This window comes from Hyla sarda, chromosome 1, assembly GCF_029499605.1.
Source record: "Hyla sarda isolate aHylSar1 chromosome 1, aHylSar1.hap1, whole genome shotgun sequence".
Taxonomy (NCBI): Eukaryota; Metazoa; Chordata; class Amphibia; order Anura; family Hylidae; genus Hyla; species Hyla sarda.
Window position 1 is genome coordinate 100522629 of NC_079189.1, and position 26060 is coordinate 100548688.

General features: G+C 43.3%; 1 protein-coding gene across 2 annotated transcripts in view; it reads right to left on the reverse strand.

Annotated features, from left to right (window-relative positions):
• Nucleotides 1–3233: 3233 nt before the first annotated feature.
• The window catches only part of MSR1 (macrophage scavenger receptor 1), a 54088-nt gene continuing 31261 nt past the window's right edge, over nucleotides 3234–26060 (reverse strand). For both annotated transcript variants that reach the window (XM_056558719.1, XM_056558727.1), the window contains 4 exons: nucleotides 16900–16959; nucleotides 16000–16110; nucleotides 7458–7640; nucleotides 3234–6161 (listed from right to left, as the gene is read on the reverse strand). In XM_056558719.1, coding sequence (XP_056414694.1) covers nucleotides 6031–6161; nucleotides 7458–7640; nucleotides 16000–16110; nucleotides 16900–16959 — 485 coding nt within the window. In that variant the 3' untranslated portion in view covers nucleotides 3234–6030. The remainder of the gene's footprint in view (nucleotides 6162–7457; nucleotides 7641–15999; nucleotides 16111–16899; nucleotides 16960–26060) is intronic.

The following is a 26060-nucleotide window of genomic DNA, read 5'->3' on the forward strand; positions in this document are numbered from 1 at the left end:
CTTTGAGAATCTATGTACTGTTCTCCGCTTATCCTTGTGGTATCCCTGTCAGTGTTTTGTGGTTTATGGTTTTAATGGTGGGTATTTATTAATGGGCAGGTCCTGTGGTATTTTGTACTTTAATTGTGATATTCAATAAAGGTTTTGATTATGAATTGTATGAATTGTCAGTTTTTTGGGTTCTTCTATTATAGTGTCTGACAACAGCAGAAATTGTAGGTTATCATCTTCTAGAATACTTTATAAACAATGTGTTAGTGCCATATAACAGTGTTTTTAAGGCAACATAGTAAGTGAAAATAGTGATACCCTCAATACCACTCTAACCTAACCCCCCTCACCATGACTATAAACACCCGACAGTGACACACACCACCCCCATTGTGCATGTGCAAGTGATTCCACAATAATATTCCTCTGAAAAATAAGACAATTATTTTCTAAAAGACGTTAAAGAAGCAAACTGATGTTTTTTTTTTATTATTATTAATGTGGTGTGTTTTTGCCCATTTAAGCCCCTATTGTGATTAGAGAAATCAGTTAAGTGTCTTCACTTTGACTACTGGATAGCTCCATGACTCCAACTCTTTCACGCAATATACCTCCATGATGTTTATCTCTGTCTTTTTGTTCCTCTCATCTTCAAAGCACCTTCCTCTGCTCTGACAAATCTTTAACGGTAAGGGAAAGAGTTATTGTGCTGATTGTCATTTATGTTGTACAGGGATATGTAATGTATCTAAATGATATCTATTGTATGCCTTTAATTTTTGTACATGAATGTTGTATTCATATTTATTTGGGTAAATGAAATGGTAAATGTTTTATTTTTTGTGTTTTTTCTGGTTGTATTTTGTATGCTGTTTCTCAAACTCATACTCTGGAGGCTGGGTCATCATGGTATTCAGGGTTCACAGCCAGAGCCAGTGGTGTGTTCATGTGACTGGGCGGGTCCAGTGGTATGGCATAGCATTGAACAGTGAGACTGATGCTCCACTAATACAGCCTGGTTCTGGCAAGCGGCCTCATTGGAGATCCAGTCCGGCAGCCAGAGGCAGCTAAGGAGACCCTCCGCCACCATTTTAGTCTGAGACCACTGCGATCATGTTGTGGGGGTCCAATAAGCACCAATGAGCAACTGACATTAATGCTTTCAGACATAATGATCTGAATTGATCATGGTGTCTGAAGGGTTAATGGCAGCAGCAGCAGAATTGCTGCTGTCCATCATTAGTGGTGAGGTCCCGGCTACTGATAGTACCGCCCCTTACCGTTTATGAAGCAAGGGCGTACAAGTATGCCCTTGGTCATTAAGTCCTAGATGGCAAGGTGGTATACAGCCAGCAGCCGGGCTATGTGAGCAAGTGCAACCTATAGTAACTATTGGTATATACCAATAGCCCCTATAGGTTGCACTTTTTCTGCTCATATAGATAGGCTGCTGGCCGTATTCATATACTATAAAAACCCTCAGCAGCATTCCTGATATCTGATGAAGGTCCATTGAGACCTAAATGTTACCTTACTATGAAGGATTGCAGAAATTAAATAACCTTCATCTCAGTCTTGAGTGCCAGAATAAGCAGAGTAATTTCATTATCATTAGAGGGTGGGTATTAAATGACAAATTACTGTTATATTATATTGTTTTGTATTGTGGGATGCCTAGATTGGCTGCATAGCAAAACTATACACACATATATGACTGTTTATATGTCTGCCCTGTCCGACACTAATCTCTGGTAAGACAATGTACTGTAACTCTTAAAATGCATGTGCCCTATGTGGACAATTGAGGAAGGGAGCTTATACCTCCATATGGCTTCCCACAGAAACTTTTCAAAAATAAAAAATAAATAGCTACTATGTTTAACAAAATAATAAACATAACAAGATGAAGGTATTAAGCAATTTGCACCCATTTTCAGGTGGAAAAAAGATCACAAATCTTAGTGCCTGCCTGTTTTGCTCAACATTTTTTGACTCTTTTTAATTTGTTTCTATAAAGTGAGCAGGCAATAGCAAGAAGGCAGGGGCCCTACAGATTTGATAGAAATTACAACATAAACTGTATAGTGGGAAATTTATATAAATATATAAATAGTGGGAAATTTATGCTCATACCTAGTGTAAACTTCTGCTAGCTTCTGAAGCGTTCAGACAGACAAATATTTACCAAATGTAAATGTATTCAGATTAACTTTATTGTGAATTACAGGCATAATACTATTCTTATAATTTGTCTACAAGTTTTTATTCCACATAAATTTATTATACTACAATAAAAGTTATTATACATTCTGTGAGAAAATACAGCAGATTTACAGTACCTGTACAGTACAGTACCTGGATTAGAGCATAATGAGTTGTGCTACATGAAAGCTTAGCTTTACCGAAATGAGAAACTTATGATGGATACATTTGTTTATTTACAAATTCAGCGTGACTTCCTATTATTCGTGGCACACTCGATCATTAATTACCATGTGGTGCCAGCGAAAATGACGCAGTGACAACAATGTCGGCAGCTAATTGTCAATCCTGCACTACATTTTTGGAATTCTCTAAGAATGACATTAGCTGCCACATTTTACATACTTTATATTAGCTATCTAAACTAACAGAAGGAAATATATATATATATATATATATATATATATATATATATATTTTTTTTTTTTTTTTTTTTTTTTTTTCCAATAACAAAACTTCTTATCTCCCACATGTGTAAAGTGGTTAAATTCTTGTAGCTCAGTCTTTTAAAGGACTCATTGCATTGCCTGGTGTCCCGCTGTGCCGGATTGCACATCAGAGGTAACAAGTTTTGCCAAAACACTGCTTTCAAATTATTTTGCTCTAAACTAACTGCTGTGTTTTGTAATCCTAGGTAACTTTAAAAAGCTATTTTGTTTTACTAATGATTTTAAATAGCCTAATGATTTCTGATTGCTATTAAACTATTAGTCTGGTACTCACGCTAAGTAATTGGAAATTACAATAAATTGCTGAACCTTGAATAAATAAAATCCTCTTCTCCAGCTACTGGTGTTGAATATATTTTTTGTGTAAAGTTGAAAAAAAACAATAGGTCAGACAAATGGGAATTAATTTAATATTTAACTTATAATTTGAATTGGTTTACTGCTCAATTTTTGTAAAGCTCCAGATTGTTTGCTTCTCTTCACACAATGGCAACATTTTCTCTACCTGTAGTCGCCACTAGGGGAAGCTTATTGTATATGTTTTTTTTTTCTTTTTACAATGGCCATATAAGTTGTATTCCAGTATTTTTTAAATATTTTTAAATAACTATTTCTAAATCAGGTTGTTGTTAAATAGAATAAATGACTATGCTTACCTTTCCCGCTAGCTCCTCTGTTCTGATACTGTTGGTCACCTCTGTGCATCATTTTCCTGTGTCAGTGATGTCCCTCTACATTTACTAATTGGCTGAAAGGTTAGGGCCATGTGCCAACATCAACACAGAGAAGGGCTGCATAGCGGGGACGGACACCATCAGAACAGTGGTTGGAGGGTAGAGTAGGAAAGGAAGCTACGCTTAGTAGTGGCTCCAGGTAATCCAATTCCTGTCATGTAATTTTATGGTTTTGTGAAGAAGAAGCTTTAACTCCTATAAAAATATGTTGTTAATCTAATAAGCATGAAATAAAAAAATTAAAAAATAATAATCTTTGAAAAAAAGGTCTGGAATCACAGCCTTATAGAATAAACATTGAAAGGCCAGACAGGTCAACAAATACTCAAAATATGTGTATCCCTATGTAAAAGCTGCCATTTAGGTAAAATAGTTTTGTCATATTGTAAATGAAAATACACTGCTCAAAAAAATAAAGGGAACACTAAGATAACACACATCCTAGAACTGAATGAATGAACTAATCGTATGAAATACTTTCATCTTTACATAGTTGAATGTGCTTTACAAAAATTATCAATGTAAATCAAATTTATCAACCCATGGAGGTCTGGATATGGAGTCACACTCAAAATCAAAGTGGAAAACCACACTAAAGGCTGATCCAATTTTGATGTAATGTCCTTAAAACAAGTCCCAATGAGGCTCAGTATTGTGTGTGGCCTCCATGTGCCTGTATGACCTCCCTGCTTCAGATGAGGTGGCGGATGGTCTCCTGAGGGATGTCCACCAAGACCTGGACTAAAGTATCCACCAACTCCTGGACAGTCTGTGGTGCAATGGTGGATGGAGTGAGACATGATGTCCCAGATGTGCTCAATTGGATTCAGTTTTGTAGAACGGGCGGGCCAGTCCATGCTCATGAAGTCTGTTTCTGACCATTTGAGTGGACACATGCTCATTTGTGGCCTGTTGGAGGTCATTTTGCTGGGCTCTGGCAGTGCTCCTCCTGTTCTTCCTTGCACAAAGGTGGAGGTAGCAGTCCTGCTGCTGGGTTGTTGCTCTCCTACGGCCTCCTCCACGTCTCCTGATGTACTGGCCTGTCTCCTGGTAGCACCTTCATGCTCTGGAAACTATGCTGACGGACACAGCAAACCTTCTTGCCATAGCTCACATTGATGTGCCATCCTTGATGAGCTGCACCTTGTGTGGGTTGTAGACTTTGTCTCATGCTACCACTACAGTGAAAGCACCGTCAACATTCAAAAGTGACCAAAATATCAGCCAGGAAGCATAGGAACTGAGAAGTGGTCTGTGGTCACCACCTGCAGAACAACTCCTTTATTGGGGGGTGTCTTGTTAATTGCCTATAATTTCCACCTGTTGTCTGTTCCATTTGCACAACAGCATGTGAAATTGATTTTCAATCATTGTATCTTCCTGAGTGGACAGTGTGATTTCACAGAAGTGTGATTGACTTGGAGTTACATTGTGTTATTTAAGTGTTCCCTTTATTTCTTTTTGAGCAGTGTATTTTGGAGAATCCTCTAGAGGGCACCACCATCATAGAAGGAGATTCTTTACTGTAGGAACAGTAAAACTCTATGTTGGAAAACAAAATGTCAAGGAGACCTCACTAAAAGAGTTTAAAAGGGCCTGAATACATTTTTGAAGTGTAATTATATTACATATTATAGTCATTAGAGTCTAGAGAAAAGTCATTGATCTAAGGATTTATTCTGCTATATTTGGAGTTGGGGATTTTTTTTTCTAAGCTAAGGAATATTGACATCTACCTTTTTTTTTTGTCTTCCTACAGATCAAACTATGCTACTTGCTTACACTTCTGAAAACCTCTGTTGTGATGTTCTTTAGTAATACTGCTAAATTGTGAGAAGTTTATACTGAAATGAATTGGCTGGTCAGTCAATGTTACATTAATTCCCTGAAGGGAACATCACATAAATTTCTAGAGCAATATTTAATTTTTGGGATGGCATTTTAGGCAAGACACATGTTCCACATAAAATAATACTAGTAACACTGCCTCTATTTCTTTTTTAATTTTTGGTAACTACTTCTAAGCATGATCTGATTGTAATGGAAGCAAAATGTGGGACCACCAAGGACCCAAGGCACTTGGGAGGATCAAGAAATATATCCCTTATTATACATCCCCACTGCTTTGCTCCGTATACTTAAAGTGACACTCTAGTCAATAAACTTGAATAGGGGAGGGTAAATGGCTGCCCTACTTTCCAGATCGAGTGCAAAAGGGATGGAAATGGAGTGCCCAGTAAAAGAGGGAGCAGGGCAACCATTTACCCTAACCAAGTTTATATTAGGGGTGTAAAATAAATTTGGCAGGACCGTTTCCTTAAAATCCTTTCCCCCAAATAGCAGGAGGATAATCCTTTTGTCTACATTCTTCAGGACCACCAGGGGGCATTAGTAGATGTCATTTATACAGACAGCCAATAAGCAACTAAGCTGTTGATGTCTAATGTTGCAGGCAGCTCTGCTGTCCTTGTGCATTAAAGCAGGTTAGGGATTGGTTATAGGCACAGCACCAGTATAATTCATTGAATGTGTAATGTGGGGTTGTAAACTAAGCTTTAGCTGCAAACTTATTATATTTTGTAATTGACTCTACATTATATGCACCGGACTCCAGCATCTTCATTATGGCTGCAATTTGTTATCCCCCAGCCTTTAAATCTACAGTTCTTGATTGAGCTTTCAATTCCAAAACACTCAACATCATCCATCCATATTGGGCCAGTTCCTGTGTGCAAAAAAATTCTTTAGTTATTTAGCCAAGAAAATGACACAAATATAGGCATTCATATCAGTTAGTGCAAAGCCAAAAGTTGCCATTAACAAACAACCATATTGTACATGCTATAGAGGCAGACCATGTGGCTGTTATCAGGCCTTTCAAGAAAGGAGAAACCAGTCTTTGTTATTCTCACACCTTTGTTACTGGGTGGTAAAAACATGGAGTCAACATGGAATCATAAAATTCCAAACCCACTTGACATTTTTAGGTTTACTGTTTTTTTCCCCCCTCATCTAGGCAGTTCTTCTGCGGTTTTGGGCCCAGTGGCATTTTTCTATAATCGCAGCATGCTGAGACTATGGCATTTTTTCCAGCAAAATTACCATAGTTCCAGCACCCTACAGAGGTAAGTAGCAATGCATAGTATAACTACTAACCTCCGGCTGGCTGTACAGTATACAGCGCTGCATAGTGTAGAACTGAATGCTGTTCCTGTATCTGCAAGGCTCAGCCATGCCCCCAGCTCTGTATATCTCCTGCTCAGCAGGACATACAGTAAACTAGCGGTGTATATAGATCACTGGTTTACAGTAGTCCCTTGTTGGGCTGAATGCTATGCGCTGGCCCAGTAATGAAAGAGTTAAGTTGTGCTGCTCTTGTGCAACTTAACTCTTTTGTCCCCATAGAGTAAACCAGCGATCTATATAGATTGTTAGTGTACTATAAACCCTTCCTAGGCTGAGGGGAATGCCAAAAATAGTTTTGTGGACATACACATTTTTTGTGTTTTTCTTTTCTTCTCGTTTCAGATAAATGTATTAGGTGGATTATGTCAGATTCAAGGACTACTGCCATAAGGTAAAAAAAATGTTGTTTTATAAATTGTTGGTGATCCATCTTACATCAATCAAGGTTTGCAAAATTACCAAAATACTTTTTTAAAGCATCCTTCTGTCTGACATGCTATTGCTGCAATAATTGTATGAAATTCATAAATGCAGGGTATTCAGAAAGGATGGTGGAAAAGTAAAGGTCTGTTGTAAAAGTAATATCAGTGGTAAATGGCCCCCTCCAGTGGGTTGTGGATATGTTCATTTAATTCATAATGTGATAAACTTTTAATAGCTGAATCATCAATATTATTATTAGTTTAATTTAGTATTTAGTCAGTATTTATCTTAATTTAGCATCCTCAAGTGACAGCTTTAAAATGCAGATATTTACGTAAGAAACAAGTTGTACATCTATCACAGAAGCTGAGAATCTTACTATACAGGTGACAATTTAACATAAATGTGTTACCTGGACCAAATCTTCTATTAACATAGACTAAAGCAATGCCTGAATATCCCAACATCTTGCAGACCACTCTACCGTCTCTCGTATCCCAACGATCATCACATATGGTACCCCATTGTCCAAGGTGAAACACTTCAACTCTTCCTTCCTTAGGACTTGTCCCACCAACGAGTCGTACAAGAGAATCTGTGCACCAGATAATTAAAGAAAGCTATAATGGTAGATACAAATACATGTCTAGAGATTATATTTTGTACTTTGTCATTGTTAGAAATTATTAGAATACTCTTCCCTCCAACCCTTTTCAGAATTGTAACTTTTCTTAGGTTCATGTAATATAAAAAATCCACATTTGGGCCTCAACAATACTTCAATCGCTAGAATTGTCAACAGAAATATTGGGAGAGCTTTATCAAAACCTGTGCAGAGGAAAAGTTGCTCAGTTGCCAATAACAACCATTCAGATCGCTTCTTTCATTTTGCAGAGGCCTTGTTAAAAATGAACGAAGCGATCTGATTGGTTGCTATGGGCAACTGGGCAACTTTTCCTCTGGACAGGTTTTAATAAATCTCCCCAATTGTGTTCATAGCATTCCTATAGTGTCATGCACAAAGAGCTGTGTGTAGGAAGCTGTGTGGTGACTCTTACAATCCACTCAGGCCGGATTAAAGAGTACCTGTCAGGTCCCACAAAAAAATAAAATAGTATGTTACTCAGTACCTAATCTTGACCATGTACATCTAATTTTTTAGCCCCTATCACCTATATGTATTATAAAAATACATCTTTTCATTAGCTCACAGTGTTAGAAATCCTCTCAGAGGAAAGGAGCATGTTCCTGCTTGTGGTGGGAGGTGATTGGTGCATCTGCTCATGCAGCCTTTTCCATGAGTCAACTCTTGTCCATGACTCATGGACAAGCGTGAGGCTGCTGCAGGTATGGGGACCCCTAGTGGTGAGATTTTCAGGAGCTGTTTTCATTATTAAATATTAAAAACATTTTAAATAACCAAATTACACAGGGTCTTTAAGTTTCATCAATAACAACATGTAAAAAGTTTTTGGATCTGACAGTGCCCATTTAAGGCATTTCACTATAGGATAGGCCTGCATGATATGTTTTTTTCAGAGGGGAACAGAAAAGGCGGGGGAATGGAATGGAGGATTTTGAGGGGTTTTAAGGTAGTGGAGAATCAATAAACATTTTGGTTACAGGACCTAAGAGTAAGAATATCTCACCCACCATCCTTCAGTATAGTTTAAAGGACAGATTTATTTGGGTTAATGTGAATGCATTTGGAATTGAGCATGATTTGTGTAGTAGTCATTGCACTGAGTATTTGTAGGCATTATGGAGTCCCTGTAGTTGGGTTAATAAACAACTGTCAGTGAGGTGGGGAAGGAACCCAGTAGCTTCTGGACTTCCCTTCTGGACTTCCAAGGAAGTTGGTACTTGGATTTGGGCTAGTAATTGTGGGTACCACAGTTGGTAATTCAGGCCTAATATTTTGTTGGAGAAGTCAAACCAGTAGCACATGGGTGTTTACAGTTTAAGTGCCTTTAAGCCTAAATAATTGTCTGAAGATAAAACCTGTTCGGAGTGGAGAACTATGGGGCCATTACTTGTGGGCTTCAAGGACCCTCTGCTTCATATCTTATTTTCTGGAATTTTGGCTGGGGAAGTTTATGTAAAGTTTGAGACCTCATAGATGAGGATATTTTTAATAAATGTTACACATGTTATAATAGAAGGGCTAATGTGGCCAATTTCACTACTGTGTAATGTCATTTATGGGGCAATGTGTTTGGTTGTGAATAAATAATACCCATGTCATGTAAGGCTTTATTCCATACAGCCAAAAAGTCTCTGTGTGATGCTGTACCATGCCCTGTTGAGTGCCGTAGGTAGGGAACCATTCTCATCTAGAAGCAATGCTTCTAGGACAGAATGTTTACATGACACTGCATCTGATGGAGCGTTTCTTCACTCTAGGGTCAGTACAAATAAAAATGAAAAATTATTTTGTTTCTATATAATATTTGAGATACAGTTAGACTCCATAACCTTTTTGCATCTATGTAAAAAAATTTACTATAATACGGCAAGGTCTTTGTGGCATTATTCTGCAATAACTTACATGCAATTACTGTAAGTGGACACGTTTTAAGATATTTTACATATCTCATGGCCTTATAATATATCTCATTGCCCCTCATTACTCTCAAGTTATTGAGTGACATTGGATCAAGAATGGTCTATAATGTCAGCAAGGGTAATGGGAAGGTATGCTTAGTTAAAAAAACAGATCCAATCCAATTTTCTCCAATATAGGCAGAGTCAAAGAGGCGCTTGAAACCAAGGTGAGAGTAAAACTTCTACTTTATTCCCATAATGCAACGCGTTTCGCGGAGGTTCCGCTTCATCAGGCATGAGAACTAGAACACGTTGTGCAGTTTATATAGGGAGAATCCTTAACCCTTTCAAGAGGGGAAAGGATTCACCCCTTACAATTTAGACTTAGACTGATATTAGTTGTATCTAAAACATTGCAAAAATGGATGTCACGATGCCGGCTGGCAGGTAGTGGATCCTCTGTGCCAGAGAGGGATGGCGAGGACCGCGCTAGTGGACCGGTTCTAAGCCACTACAGGTTTTCACCAGAGCCCGCCGCAAAGCGGGATGGTCTTGCTGCGGCGGTAGTGACCAGGTCGTATCCACTAGCAACGGCTCACCTCTCTGGCTGCTGAAGATAGGCGAGGTACAAGGGAGTAGGCAGAAGCAAAGTCGGACGTAGCAGAAGGTCGGGGGCAGGCGGCAAGATTCGTAGTCAGGGGAGATAGCAGAAGTTCTGGTACACAGGCTTTAAACACACAAAACGCTTTCACTAGGCACAAGGGCAACAAGATCCGGCAAGGGAGTGCAAGGGAGGAGACTAGATATAGCCAGGGAACAGGTGGGAGACAATTAAGCTAATTGGGCCAGGCACCAATCATTGGTGCACTGGCCCTTTAAGTCTCAGGGAGCTGGCGCGCGCGCGCCCTAGAGAGCGGAGCCGCGCGCGCCAGCACATGACAGCAGGGGACGGGAACGGGTAAGTGACCTGGGATGCGATTCGCGAGCGGGCGCGTCCCGCTGTGCGAATCGCATCCCCAACGGCCATGACAGAGCAGCGCTCCCGGTCAGCGGGAGTGACCGGGGAGCTGCAGGAAGAAAGACGCCGTGAGCGCTCCGGGGAGGAGCGGGGGCCCGGAGCGCTAGGCGTAACAGTACCCCCCCCCCTTAGGTCTCCCCTTCTCTTTGTCCAGTAACTGCCTCCCCTGGGATGAGGACACCGGGAAAGGATGGAGGGATTCCTCAACGGCAGGCAGAACAGCAGGAGTAGGAATGGGGAGAGAGGGCAGAGGGCGAGACCTGGCACGGGGCAGTGTGACACCAGGACGAGGGCCATGAGGGGACACAGAGGCTTGCCTGATGGGACTGGGAGGGGGGGAGAGGCATTTCCTGTGGCAGGCAGAGTCCTTAATGACCTTAGGGGGACCGGATACAGGAGGAACCACAGGGTCACGGCAGGGAGTACTGGGAACCGGTTGAAGGCAGTCCTTGGAACAAGAGGGACCCCAACTCTTGATCTCCCCAGTGGACCAATCCAGGGTTGGGGAATGGTGTTGAAGCCAGGGTAGTCCAAGGAGAACTTCAGAAGTGCAATTAGGAAGGACAAAAAATACAATTTCCTCGTGATGAGGTCCGATGCACATTAGGAGGGGCTCCGTGCGATAACGCACGGTGCAGTCCAATCTGGCTCCGTTGACCGCGGAAATGTGGAGTGGCTTGACAAGACGGGTCACCGGAATGCGGAATTTATTCACTAAGGACTCCCGAATAAAATTCCCAGAAGCTCCAGAGTCCAGGCAGGCCACGGCTGAGAGGGGAGAGCTGGCTGACGTAGAAATCCGAACAGGCACCGTGAGACGTGGAGAAGTCGACTTAGCATCAAGAGACGCCACACCCACGAGAGCTGGGTGCGAGCGTGCGTTTCCCAGACGTGGAGGACGGATTGGGCACTCCACCAAAAAATGTTCAGTACTGGCACAGTACAGACAAAGATTCTCTTCCTTACGGCGATTCCTCTCTTCCAGGGTCAGGCGAGACCGATCCACTTGCATGGCCTCCTCGGCGGGAGGCCTAGGCGCAGATTGCAGTGGAGACTGTGGGAGAGGTGTCCAGAGATCTAAGTCTTTTTCCTGGCGGAGCTCTTGATGCCTCTCAGAAAAACGCATGTCAATGCGAGTGGCTAGATGAATGAGTTCATGCAGGTTAGCAGGAGTCTCTCGTGCGGCCAGAACATCTTTAATGTTGCTGGATAGGCCTTTTTTAAAGGTCGCGCAGAGGGCCTCATTATTCCAGGATAGTTCAGAAGCAAGGGTACGGAATTGTATGGCGTACTCGCCAACGGAAGAATTACCCTGGACGAGGTTCAGCAGGGCAGTCTCAGCAGAAGAGGCTCGGGCAGGTTCCTCAAAGACACTTCGAATTTCCGAGAAGAAGGAGTGTACAGAGGCGGTGACGGGGTCATTGCGGTCCCAGAGCGGTGTGGCCCATGACAGGGCTTTTCCAGAGAGAAGGCTGACTACGAAAGCCACCTTAGACCTTTCAGTGGGAAACTGGTCCGACATCATCTCCAAGTGCAGGGAACATTGCGAAAGAAAGCCACGGCAAAACTTAGAGTCCCCATTAAATTTGTCCGGCAAGGACAGGCGGAGGCTAGGAGTGGCCACTCGCTGCGGAGGAGGTGCAGGAGCTGGCGGAGGAGATGATTGCTGATGAAGTTGCGACTGAAGTTGGTGCACAATGGTGGACACTTCCGACAGCTGGTGGGTTAGATGGGCGATCTGTCGGGCTTGCTGGGCGACCACCGTGGTGATATCAGAGGCAACTGGCAGGGGAACCTCAGCGGGATCCATGGCCGGATCTACTGTCACGATGCCGGCTGGCAGGTAGTGGATCCTCTGTGCCAGAGAGGGATGGCGAGGACCGCGCTAGTGGACCGGTTCTAAGCCACTACAGGTTTTCACCAGAGCCCGCCGCAAAGCGGGATGGTCTTGCTGCGGCGGTAGTGACCAGGTCGTATCCACTAGCAACGGCTCACCTCTCTGGCTGCTGAAGATAGGCGAGGTACAAGGGAGTAGGCAGAAGCAAAGTCGGACGTAGCAGAAGGTCGGGGGCAGGCGGCAAGATTCGTAGTCAGGGGAGATAGCAGAAGTTCTGGTACACAGGCTTTAAACACACAAAACGCTTTCACTAGGCACAAGGGCAACAAGATCCGGCAAGGGAGTGCAAGGGAGGAGACTAGATATAGCCAGGGAACAGGTGGGAGACAATTAAGCTAATTGGGCCAGGCACCAATCATTGGTGCACTGGCCCTTTAAGTCTCAGGGAGCTGGCGCGCGCGCGCCCTAGAGAGCGGAGCCGCGCGCGCCAGCACATGACAGCAGGGAACGGGAACGGGTAAGTGACCTGGGATGCGATTCGCGAGCGGGCGCGTCCCGCTGTGCGAATCGCATCCCCAACGGCCATGACAGAGCAGCGCTCCCGGTCAGCGGGAGTGACCGGGGAGCTGCAGGAAGAAAGACGCCGTGAGCGCTCCGGGGAGGAGCGGGGGCCCGGAGCGCTAGGCGTAACAATGGACACTAAAAACACATACTGAAATCAAACAAAGGTATACATATGATTAATGACCAACATGTCAATAAGACAATAGCTCATACAAAAAGGTATATCTATAAGAAAATGTATATATAAAATAAAAATAAAAAAAATATATGAAAAAATATAAAATATAAAATGTATATATACAAGAACATGTACTTATACACTATAAAAAACAATAATATTAATAATGACCATAAAAGGGGGCGAAAAACATGTCTCAACATGCATTTTCTAGTGTTTCATTAAGACCATCTGGAACTAACGTGGAAAAAATGAAAATCCAAAAAGCCTCCCTGTTATTTAATCTTTGGATTCGATTGGGAAAGTTATAAGGGATGGTTTCAAGTATGGTTAACTTTAATTTATTAATACACCTGTCATGTTTAAATGACAAGCGTCTGGACACACTATGTAGTAGGAATCCATTTTTTATGTTAAATCTATGTTTATTCATACGTGACCGCACAGTCTGAACTGTGCAGCCAACGTATTGAAGTCCACAATCACATGTGAGAAGATACACAGCGAACGAACTATCGCAAGTATAGTATCCCTTGATAGAAAAAAGTTTTTTAGTGACAATAGAAATGAAAGATGTAGTCGGACCACCGATAAGGGAGCAACACATGCAACGGGCACGTCCACATGGAAAAGTGCCAGGTGCATCTGTCGCTATCCGCTCAGATGGAACCGCATCAGTTCTCATTTTGCTCGGGGCAACAAAATTTCTCAAGTTAGAGGATCTACGAAATGTTACTCCTGGTTTGGGAGGCAAAATATCTTTCATGATAGGATCGTCCCCGAGAACTGATGCGGTTCCATCTGAGCGGATAGCGACAGATGCACCAGGCACTTTTCCATGTGGGCGTGCCCGTTGCATGTGTTACTCCCTTATCGGTGGTCCGACTACGTCTTTCATTTCTAATGTCACTAAAAAACTTTTTTCTATCCAGGGATACTATACTTGCGATAGTTCGTTCGCTGTGTATCTTCTCACATGTGATTGTGGACTTCAATACGTTGGCCGCACAGTTCAGACTGTGCGGTCACGTATGAATAAACATAGATTTAACATCAAAAATTGATTCATACTACATAGTGTGTCCAGACACTTGTCATTTAAACATGACAGGTGTATTAATAATTTAAAGTTAACCATACTTGAAACCATCCCTTTCCCAATCGAATCCAAAGATTAAATAACAGGGAGGCTTTTTGGATTTTCATTCTTTCCACGTTAGTTCCAGATGGTCTTAATGAAACACTAGAAAATGCCCGTTGAGACATGTTTTTCGCCCCTTTTTATGGTCATTATTAATATTATTGTTTTTTATAGTGTATAAGTGCATATTCTTGTATATATACATTTTATATTTTATATATTTTCATATATTTTTTTATTTTTATTTTATATATACATTTTCTTATAGATATACCCTTTTGTATGAGCTATTGTCTTATTGACATGTTGGTCATTAATCATATGTATACTTTTGTTTGATTTCAGTATGTGTTTTTAGTGTCCATTTTTGCAATGTTTTAGATACAACTAATATCAGTCTAAGTCTAAATTGTAAGGGGTGAATCCTTTCCCCTCTTGAAAGGGTTAAGGATTCTCCCTATATAAACTGCACACCGTGTCCTAGTTCTCATGCCTGATGAAGCGGAACCTCCACGAAAGGCGTTGCATTATGGGAATAAAGTAGAAGTTTTACTCTCACCTTGGTTTCAAGCGCCTCTTTGACTCGGCCTATATTGGAGGAAATTGGATTGTATCTATGAAAGGTGGAGCGGCTGCTGGAACTCTACACTGTATGCACAATTATTCATGATTGTACTTGGACGCAGTACAACCCTACTTGGTAAGCGCATATTTACATTCTGCGTTACCTTTACACCTTGCGGTATCACACTAGGGAGCGCTTCCTGCTCTGTTTTTTATTCTAGTTAAAAAAACGTAAATGAAAGCAAATGTCAAAAAGATAATTTACACAAAGAGATCTAATAAAAGTATTATTCAGACTATGAGTGGAAAAGAAAATGAAAGTTAGACCACTATCAACAAAACGGAAATACCTTGAGAAGGGTCAGTTTAGTTCTGTGTGGAATGGGAAAGCAGGCCACTCAGAGCCAGTGTCTTCCCATTACTCTAAATGGAAGTTACTAAAACCACAGGGGTACTCCACCCATAGACATCTTATCCCCTATCCAAAGGATAGGGGATAAGATGTCTGATCGCAGGGGTCCCACCTCTGGGAACCCCTGCGATCTCGGCTGCGGCACCCCAGACATCCGGTGCATGGTGCGAACTTCGCTCCGTGCCAGATGACTGGTGATGTGGGGCGGAGGCTCGTGATGTCATTGTCATGCCCTGCTCATGATGTCACGGCCGTGCCCCCTCAATGCAAGTCCATGGGACTTGCATTGAGGGGGCGTGGCCATGACGTTGCGAGCGAGGCGTGGCTGCAACATCACGAGTCTCCGGTGCTTCACCCAATGCTCTAAACGAATGACGGATGCAGAAGGGAGATCATGGGGGTCCCCAGTGGCAGGACCCCCACGATCAGGGGCAGAGTACCCCTGTAAGGCACATAGCAGTGAAAGCAGTTGGACTCATCATGGCTCCTGTCAGACAGGCATTACACATTATGATGGGGGGGGGGTGGATTTTACTGTAAATAAACCTTTGTGATCAGGTTTTGGCATTTTAGACTCTGTTCCCACTTATATGTGTATGGGGAAATATTCATCATAAAGGATACTTTTCATCAGTTATGCCTATTGTAGAAACGGAAACCAACATCACCCTGTAGTAAAAAAAAAATATTACTTACCCGGTATGCTGGTAGGGCTTGCAGGAGATGCAGCTGCTTCTGTTGAGAATGCTGTTTCTGCTGTTTCACCATTTCCTCTTTCTCCTTTCTGACCCTTTTCACCTTTAGGACCTGACAAGCCAACAATAAGATAATAAAGCTTCAACAGATCAGATTTACAGAAAAGTTTCAGAAATGTCTTTATTCACTTGGCCAAATCGAGTGTTTATGATTTAGTTATGTCCTAAGTGATTCTGCCGGAAAGTTAATAAATCTGTGTCATAATAAACATGACTACTTTCATATATAAGCTCTATGCACATGACAAAGTGGTACGTAGAGTGCCCTAGTCCAAGTCGTAACCTGGGGCACTTATTATACAATAATACTCCTGTATCGGTTGTGTTTACACAAGGGGAACTTATTTAGACTAGCTTTTCACACACCAGTCCTAACTAAAACTGCACAGGAATAAGATGCACCAGATTTATTAGGAGCCCCAAGACTCTTCAAAAAATGTGACTTTCACTCTCCATGCACCAGAATTTACAATCTACTCCAGCCATGAGTTGGAGTAGAATTGTGTAATAATTCACTCTAATTTCTATAGTAAATAATTTCTAAACTAAATCATGTTAAATATGCCAGGCTATGGAAAGAGACCACCCACTTTTTTTTTTCTTAATGGTCAGTCAGTGGTGTAAAAGTCACAGATATTTTACTCAAATCTCTGCACGCCAGAAAAATGGTATTAAACCAGAGGTAACAAATTCCTCACTCATTTTTGTCCTCCTTTGGTGAGTTTTTGTAGACTGAATGAGTAGAGGAACTCACACTGAGATAAACTATAATGGATTCCTTCATACAGTACCTTTATTATATGCTGTAGCATGCCTCTCTTCATAACTGTATCATGCTCACCTGGTATACCCAGTCTAGATTCTCCTGGGGATCCTTTCTCACCCTTTAGCCCAGAAGCACCTGTAAACCGTAATAAACATAATAATTTGAATTGATTTTTTTTTATTACTTTCTGTGTTAATACATAATATACTTTACAATTCTTCAAATAAAACATATAGTTCTCTTTATAAGGGTACATTCATGTTCATGTTTGTTCAGCTTTGTTTGTCATAAAAGCTCCCAAAATGCACACAAAACATGTCCACCACCCTACACTGCCTATTAGAGGCCAAAAGAGTGCCAAATAATTGAAGAATATAATAGTGCAGTAGAAAATGGTATTCCATTTTTTGGAAATTATTTTAAAAAGTAGCTATTGAACATATATCATATTAGTCTGTAGAAGGCAGATGCCAATGTATGGCATTCATCACTAGAACCCATAAAGATATACCTTTGTGAACTGACAGTAGTTTTCATGGCCTTCTGTATCTGTTACATGAATGCCGTTGTAACCCATGGTGAGAAATTCATTAAATGCAGGCCTAACAGTGGCATTCATCACCAATAGGCTATGATGGCATCCGTTTAATGGAAGAGTCACAAAAAAAGCTCCCAAGTGTTCTGTTATATAGTCTTTAACATGGAAGCTTTTCAAGGCATAGGCAGAGATAGCCATCCCCAATATGGCAGCACAATTCTCCTTTCCTATTGCACATTATGCTACGGTGTAGCGTACCCTGGAGTGTATGTACAGGCCAAACTCCCTGCTCCTGTACACTGAGGTGAAGAATTCGGGACTATATGCCTTATTTATATTTGCTGGGCCAGAAGGTGCAAGAGTGCCCAGCTAAGTCAATTAAATATGTGCCCCTCAATGCACACAACATCACCACTCATCTCAGGGATAGCTGTACACAGTCACTGGGCCAAGTGTGAGACCCGACCAAGCAAATATAGTAAGTGAGTATTGTTTTTTTGACCTAAACAGAAGTGAAAAAAATGATGTGAACACACTGTTAATTCCACAGTGAAACTTTTATTAATATGATAGGCTAGGTTCACCTCTGCAATGAAGCCGACAGATGCGCTGCATGATGGGCATCAACAAAGCCAGATAGACCCCATTGACTTGGAGTCCATCAGGGTTTTGTCTGGTGTATGTAATTATAACCAGACAAAAACTGAGCTTCCAACGCAAATGTGAGCACAGCCTTACCTGTACCTTTAATTACACAAAATGTAAAATGTTTACCTGTTACCTGATATGGTACATGAAGGTACATGAAGGATCACACTCACTAGATCAAATAAACCCAGTAGAAACAACTGTCATATTTATTCCATGGAGCTTGTATCTTCCTATGAAACCAATTTTAAAGGAAACGCTCAACAAATTGTACACTAAGTTCAAAGGCCTCTTCAAATTTAAAACATGATTTTTTATTTACTTACAGATTAAAAACATCAATTTGTACTATACTCCAAGAATGTTATATTGCTCAGATATATGGATGATTATCAACAGAGTGATACTGACACAGTAGCAAGGGAAGACAACAATACAATCACATGTAAAACAAAACAAATAACACTAGAGTATAAAAAGAAATCTAGAAATCACCTCAATCTAGAAATATTAACCCCATTATGGTAACCATAAAGCTCTAATAAGCTCCATGGGATGTATGTAACACGTCACACTGTTACACTCTGCATTCCGGCTTCAAGCACCAACCGTGAGCGCAGAGTCCTTGGGTCCCCGTCTGCCGGCGAGGCTGTGATTCGCATCGTGGGACGCACCCGCATGCGAATCTCAGCCCGTCACGCACCATGCTCCGCTGCCGCCTCCTCCTCTGTGTCTCAGCTCCGGCGCACGCGTCCCCGTCTCCTAGGGCGCGTGCACGCCGGAGCTCTGAAGGGAAAGTATGTCCAAAATTACACAGTTCATAGATAGCCAGCACGTCACTGCTTCCCTTTCTGAATATGGAGCAGTAAGGAAATGGCAGATTTGGACTTAAAAATGCTGAAGGTGGTGCTCTGATAAACAATAGTACAGGAAGACGTCTTGAAAGAGCAGAAGAAAAAATCGGCAACTCACCGCAAACATGAATTCTTCTTTTATTGCATACTCACAAATATGTTACATGGGAAGAGGGTAGTGGGGGGACACAGGATGGTGACCAAGCTCCGTTTCGCACGGTGATCGTGCTTCCTCAGGCCAATGTCCAAAATTACTGTCACACCTGTCACTACATTATAAAGTTTGTGCACCTCCCCCACTACCCTGCCGGTTCTTCAGTGCCCTTAGCCTGAGATTAAGCGTTCCATATTGCCTGTTTGCCTTATTCATGTATCCAGACCTTCCCGCTATTTTATTTGATTTCGCACCTTTGCCGCCTGCCTTGACCTTCTGCTACGTCTGACTGCACTACTGCCTTATCATTCTGTACCTCGCTTGCCCAGCTACCTGTGTGGTCGAGCTGTGTCGGGGGGTAGCCACCTGGGTGTCGCCTGCCGCAGCAAGCCCATCCTGCCTTGCGGTGGGCTCTGGTGAAGACTAGTGCCACCTTAGACTCCACTCCCCTATACGGTCCGAGTCTTCAGCCACACAGGTTAGAGGATCCACATCCAACTCCGTAACAGCAAGATCCGGCCATAGATCCCGCTGGGGTTCCTCTGCCAGATAATCTGGATTTCGCCACCATCATGGCACTCCAGTCTCAACAGTTGGCCCAGCAGGCACAGCAGTAGACACAGTGGTCTGGCATGATGCAGCAATTACTCACTGCTCAACAACAACCGCCACAGCCACAGCCTCCTCCTGCTCCGGTCTTGCCTCCCACTCCTGCAGTCGTCTCCAGATCAAAACTCCGCTTCCAGAGAAATATGAGGGGGATCCCAAGTCCTGTCGTGGTTTCGTGACTCAGTGCTCCATGTACTTAGAACTCATGGCGGAACAGTTCCCTAACTGGAAGGGCTTTGGCCTCGGCAACTCTGCTATGGGATTGCAGGGATGCTCTCACTACTAATCTCCAGGCATTCATTTCGGAATTTCGAGTTGCCTTTGAAGAACCAGCCCGAGCTTCCTCCGCTGAGTCGGCATTGCTGAGTCTATCTCAGGGCAACTCCTCTGTGGGTGAGTATGCCATACGATTTCGTACTCTGGCATCGGAGTTGTCATGGAATAACGAAGCTCTTTGTGCTACCTTCAAGAGAGGATTATCAAGTCATATCAAGGATGTCCTCGCTGCCCGGGAATTGCCATCGAACCTGAATGAATTTATACACTTGGCATTCTGGAATGATATCCGTTTCTCTGAGCAACGTGAGGAACTATGCCAAGAAAGGGAGTCTGCATGACCTCGGTGCTTTCCTCGTCTGGCACCTGTCTTCCAGCAACCACTGCAAACTTCTACGTTTCCTCCCACAGAGGCTATGCAAGTGGATCGGTCTCGCCTGACCCTGCAGGAAAGAACTCGCCGACAAAATGAGAAGTTATGCCTATACTAAGCCAGTGCAGATCATTTCCTCAAGGATTGTTCTCTGCGTCCACAGTCACAGGGAAATGCTCACACCTAGGGTTTGTGGGAGAGGCATCCCTAGGTGTGAATACTACCTCTCCATGCTTAAATTTGACAGTCCAGCTTCATCTACCGTCCAAAGAGATAATCTCCGTTCTTGCCTTTCTGGACTCTGGCTCAGCAGGAAACTTTATTGATGCCTCCCTAGTACATAGGTATCTTCTGCCTGTGTCCCACCTGTTAAAGCCTCTGTACATATTTACAGTCAACGGAGAAAAACTGTACTGTACCGTGCTATATCGCACAGTACTGTTGTCAATGTAGGTTGGATTCTTGCATAAGGAGAACTTGTCCGTCTATGTACTACCTCATTGTACTTCTCCTCTCCTGCTTGGCCTACCATAGTTGCAGCTCCATGCCCCGCAGCTGGATTGGAAAACTGGAGAAGTTCTTTGCTGTGGTCCGCATTGCAACAGTGACTGTATTCATATACGTTTGTCTAAGTTGGAACCATCATCTTTTTGTCCTCTGTCCGGTTTGCCTTTGTTCCTCCAGGACTTTGCTGATGTCTTCAGTGAAAAGCAAGCTGAAGTTTTGCCTCCACATCGTCCCTACGATTGTCCTACTGACCTATTGCCCGGCACCACTCCTCCCAGGGGCAGAATTTACCCTTTGTCAGTCCCTGAAACTCTGGCCATGTCTAATTATATCCAGGAGAACCTTCAGAAGGGGTTTATCAGGAAGTCCTCTTCCCCTGCCGGAGCCTGCTTCTTATTCGTGGAAAAAAAGATGGGTCTTTGAGACCATGCATTGACTACCGAGGCTTGAATAAATTTACAGTAAAGAACCGTTACCCACTTCCTTTAATCTCTGAGTTATTTGATCGTCTGCGAGGTTCCAGGATTTTCTCTAAACTAGACCATTGTGGAGCCTATAATTTGATTCGTATACGTGAAGGGGGCGAATGGAAGACAGAATTTAACCTCTTGAGGACGCAGGGCATATGCATATGCCCTGCATCCCTGATCCTTAAGGACTCAGGGCATACCTGTACGCCCTGTTTCCGTTTACCGGGTTTAAACCATTCTCACCAGCAGAGAACGGGTTAAACCCAGTGGGTCCCGGTTGCTACAGGCAGCAAAGACCCACGGCTTATACTGGGCATGCCGCAATTAAAGTTGATTGCGGCATCTAAAACGAAAGTAAAAGAATCCCAGCAGTTCAGCGGAGCTGATCAGGACTATCGCGACAAAATCGCAATGTCCCGATCAGCTTACCGGATATCTTGAGTGTTATTTATTTTGTTTTACATGTGATTATTTTTTTAACCTTCCTTTGCTATTGTGTAAGTATCAACCTGTCGATAATATCCATTGTATCTGTGCAATCTAAAATTCTTGAAGTACAGTACACATTTTAGTTTTTAATCAGTAAGTTAATAATTAATCATGTTTTAAATTTAAAGATGCCTTATGAGTACAGATGTATGAAGGATGTCTAGAGACACATGGAGTCCCTGAGGCTCAGTAATTTGACATCTAATCTGGCATGCCACATATCACATTGGTAGAAGAAAGATGATACCCAACACTCACCAGTAATGCATAGTGAAGATTTATTAGACGCGTTTTGTTGTGGGAGCCTTTCTCAGCTGTCTGCCCATAGACAGACAGCTAAGGAAGGCTCCCATGCCGAAACGCGTCTAATAAATCTTCACTTTGCATTACTGGTGAGTGCTGGGTGTCATCTTTCTTCTACCAGTGGCTTTACCCTACCTTGTTCACCACCGCAGATTCCACGGAATATATCCCTATATTGAAAATGTAACATTGAAACCCAGAGAAGTCTATATAATCATTTGCCTTATTGTGGCTCTGTACAACATTGAAGCTGTGTTACACCACAATATGGCCAAGGTACATATAGGATTATCAACTTCATTAAAGGAACACGTAGAAGCAGGAGTGTGAGCTCTCTTCTATGTCCCGTATGTGTATCAAATACCAAAGCGATTTAGTGTTAGAAGCTGCCATTCTATTGTTTGTGATTCATATGGTTCACTACAAATCATCACTTCAACAATTTATAGTGTGTGAATGGAGAGTAAGCCTGTTGAGCACTAATGTTATTTATCCAGCAAGAAAATATCATAATCCGGACCTGAGATGAGAATGATGGAATAGCCTGTGGCATGGAGACTCGCTGGAGACAGAGATAAGTTCACTAAGTGAAAATGTAATGCTATCTCTTAGAAACACAATGAAATCCATGTTGAAGGCTGATAACATGACCTGTTCCATGCTGACTGATTTCTCATTTTTTCTACATTCTGTTACTAATACTTTAAGCTCATATTGCTAAATTTTTTAATAAAATGTACTTATGTGACTCCACCAAAAGCTGATGATAGACGTTCCATCACACTTTCATCTGACATACTCTGTAATCTCAAATTGTAACTTAGGTATATATGTAGTTGATACTTCTAGTACAGACTGCAAGGGGTAACGATCCCTCCATTCATTCTGACATGGTTTAATTAGTGTTGTCCACTTCATCCTTATTACCATGAAATTTACTTATGTATAATGTAAATTAAATACTGGTTACATTAGTTTAATGTGTTGATGGACATTTTTTTTATTGAACTATTACTTTCATAGCAAAATGCAACGATCATGTAAAGAGGAGAAATGTGGTTCTATGTCTCAGCTAAAGCACTGCATACGAAAAAATATTCCATTCATAGAAAATATTCCATTCTAACATAATGGTTGCCAGAGGTATGTCACGATGCCGGCTGGCAGGTAGTGGATCCTCTGTGCCAGAGAGGGATTGGCGTGGACCGTGCTAGTGGATCGGTTCTAAGCCACTACTGGTTTTCACCAGAGCCCGCCGCAAAGCGGGATGGTCTTGCTGCGGCGGTAGTGACCAGGTCGTATCCACTAGCAACGGCTCAACCTCTCTGGCTGCTGAAGATAGGCGCGGTACAAGGGAGTAGACAGAAGCAAGGTCGGACGTAGCAGAAGGTCGGGGCAGGCAGCAAGGATCGTAGTCAGGGGCAACGGCAGGAGGTCTGGAACACAGGCTAGGAACACACAAGGAACGCTTTCACTGGCACAATGGCAACAAGATCCGGCAAGGAAGTGCAGGGGAAGTGAGGTGATATAGGGAAGTGCACAGGTGAAGACACTAATTGGAATCACTGCGCCAATCAGCGGCGCAGTGGCCCTTTAAATCGCAAAGACCCGGCGCGCGCGCGCCCTAGGGAGCGGGGCCGCGCGCGCCGGGACAGGACCGAGGGAGAGCGAGTCAGGTACGGGAGCCGGGGTGCGCATCGCGAGCGGGCGCTACCCGCATCGCGAATCGCATCCCGGCTGGAAGCGGAATCGCAGCGCCCCGGGTCAGTGGATCTGACCGGAGCGCTGCAGCGGGGAGAGTGTAGCGAGCGCTCCGGGGAGGAGCGGGGACCCGGAGCGCTCGGCGTAACAGTACCCCCCCCCTTGGGTCTCCCCCTCTTCTTAGAGCCTGAGAACCTGAGGAGCAGACTTTTGTCTAGGATGTTGTCCTCAGGTTCCCAGGATCTCTCTTCAGGACCACAACCCTCCCAGTCCACTAAAAAAAAAGTTTTCCCTCTGACCTTTTTAGAGGCTAAGATCTCTTTGACAGAGAAGATGTCCGAGGAGCCGGAAACAGGAGTGGGAGGAACAGATTTGGGAGAAAAACGGTTGAGGATGAGTGGTTTAAGAAGAGAGACGTGAAAGGCATTAGGGATACGAAGAGAAGGAGGAAGAAGAAGTTTGTAAGAGACAGGATTAATTTGACACAAAACTTTGAAAGGACCAAGATAGCGTGGTCCCAACTTGTAGCTAGGGACACGGAAGCGGACATATTTAGCGGAGAGCCATACCTTGTCTCCAGGGGAAAAAACGGGAGGAGCTCTTCTTTTCTTATCTGCGAACTTCTTCATGCGTGATGAAGCCTGTAAGAGAGAATTTTGGGTCTCTCTCCATATGATGGAAAGGTCACGAGAAATTTCATCCACAGCGGGTAGACCAGAGGGCAAGGGGGTAGGGAGGGGGGGAAGAGGGTGACGGCCGTACACCACGAAAAATGGGGATTTGGAGGAAGATTCAGAGACTCTGAAGTTATACGAGAATTCGGCCCATGGAAGGAGATCTGCCCAGTCATCCTGGCGGGAGGAAACAAAATGTCGCAAATAATCACCCAAGACCTGGTTAATTCTTTCTACTTGTCCATTGGACTGGGGATGATATGCAGAAGAAAAATTTAATTTAATCTTGAGTTGTTTACAGAGAGCCCTCCAGAATTTAGACACGAATTGGACACCTCTATCCGAGACGATCTGCGTAGGCAACCCGTGAAGACGAAAAATGTGTACAAAAAATTGTTTAGCCAACTGAGGCGCTGAAGGAAGACCAGGAAGAGGGATGAAATGTGCCATTTTGGAGAATCGATCAACGACCACCCAAATAACAGTGTTGCCACGGGAAGGGGGTAAATCAGTAATAAAATCCATACCAATCAGAGACCAAGGCTGTTCGGGGACAGGCAGGGGATGAAGAAAACCAGCGGGCTTCTGGCGAGGAGTCTTATCCCGGGCACAGATAGTGCAGGCTCGGACAAAGTCCACAACATCCGTCTCCAGAGTCGGCCACCAATAGAAGCGGGAGATGAGTTGCAGAGATTTCTTGATGCCCACATGACCTGCGAGATGGGAGGAGTGACCCCATTTGAGGATTCCGAGGCGTTGGCGTGGAGAAACAAAGGTCTTTCCTGGAGGAGTTTGCCTGATGAAGGCAGGAGAAGTGGAGATCAGGCAGTCAGGTGGAATGATGTGTTGCGGAGAGAGTTCAACTTCTGAGGCATCCGAGGAACGAGAGAGAGCATCGGCCCTAATGTTCTTATCGGCAGGACGAAAGTGAATCTCAAAATTAAACCGGGCAAAGAACAGAGACCACCGGGCCTGGCGAGGATTCAGCCGTTGGGCAGACTGGAGGTAGGAGAGGTTCTTGTGGTCGGTGTAAATAATAACTGGAAATCTTGATCCCTCCAGCAGATGCCTCCATTCCTCAAGTGCTAATTTAATGGCTAGAAGCTCTCGATCCCCGATGGAGTAGTTCCTCTCCGCCGGAGAGAAGGTCCTAGAAAAAAAACCACAAGTGACGGCATGCCCGGAAGAATTTTTCTGTAGAAGAACAGCTCCAGCTCCCACTGAGGAGGCATCAACCTCCAGTAGGAAGGGTTTGGAAGGGTCAGGTCTGGAGAGCACGGGAGCCGAAGAAAAGGCAGACTTGAGTCGTTTAAAGGCGTCTTCCGCTTGAGGAGGCCAGGACTTGGGATCAGCATTTTTTTTGGTTAAAGCCACGATAGGAGCCACAAGGGTAGAAAAATGTGGAATAAATTGCCTGTAATAATTGGCGAACCCCAAAAAGCGTTGGATAGCACGGAGTCCGGAGGGGCGTGGCCAATCTAAGACGGCAGAGAGTTTGTCTGGATCCATTTGTAGTCCCTGGCCAGAGACCAAATATCCTAGAAAAGGAAGAGATTGGCATTCAAACAGACATTTCTCAATTTTAGCATAGAGTTGATTGTCACGAAGTCTCTGAAGAACCATACGGACATGCTGGCGGT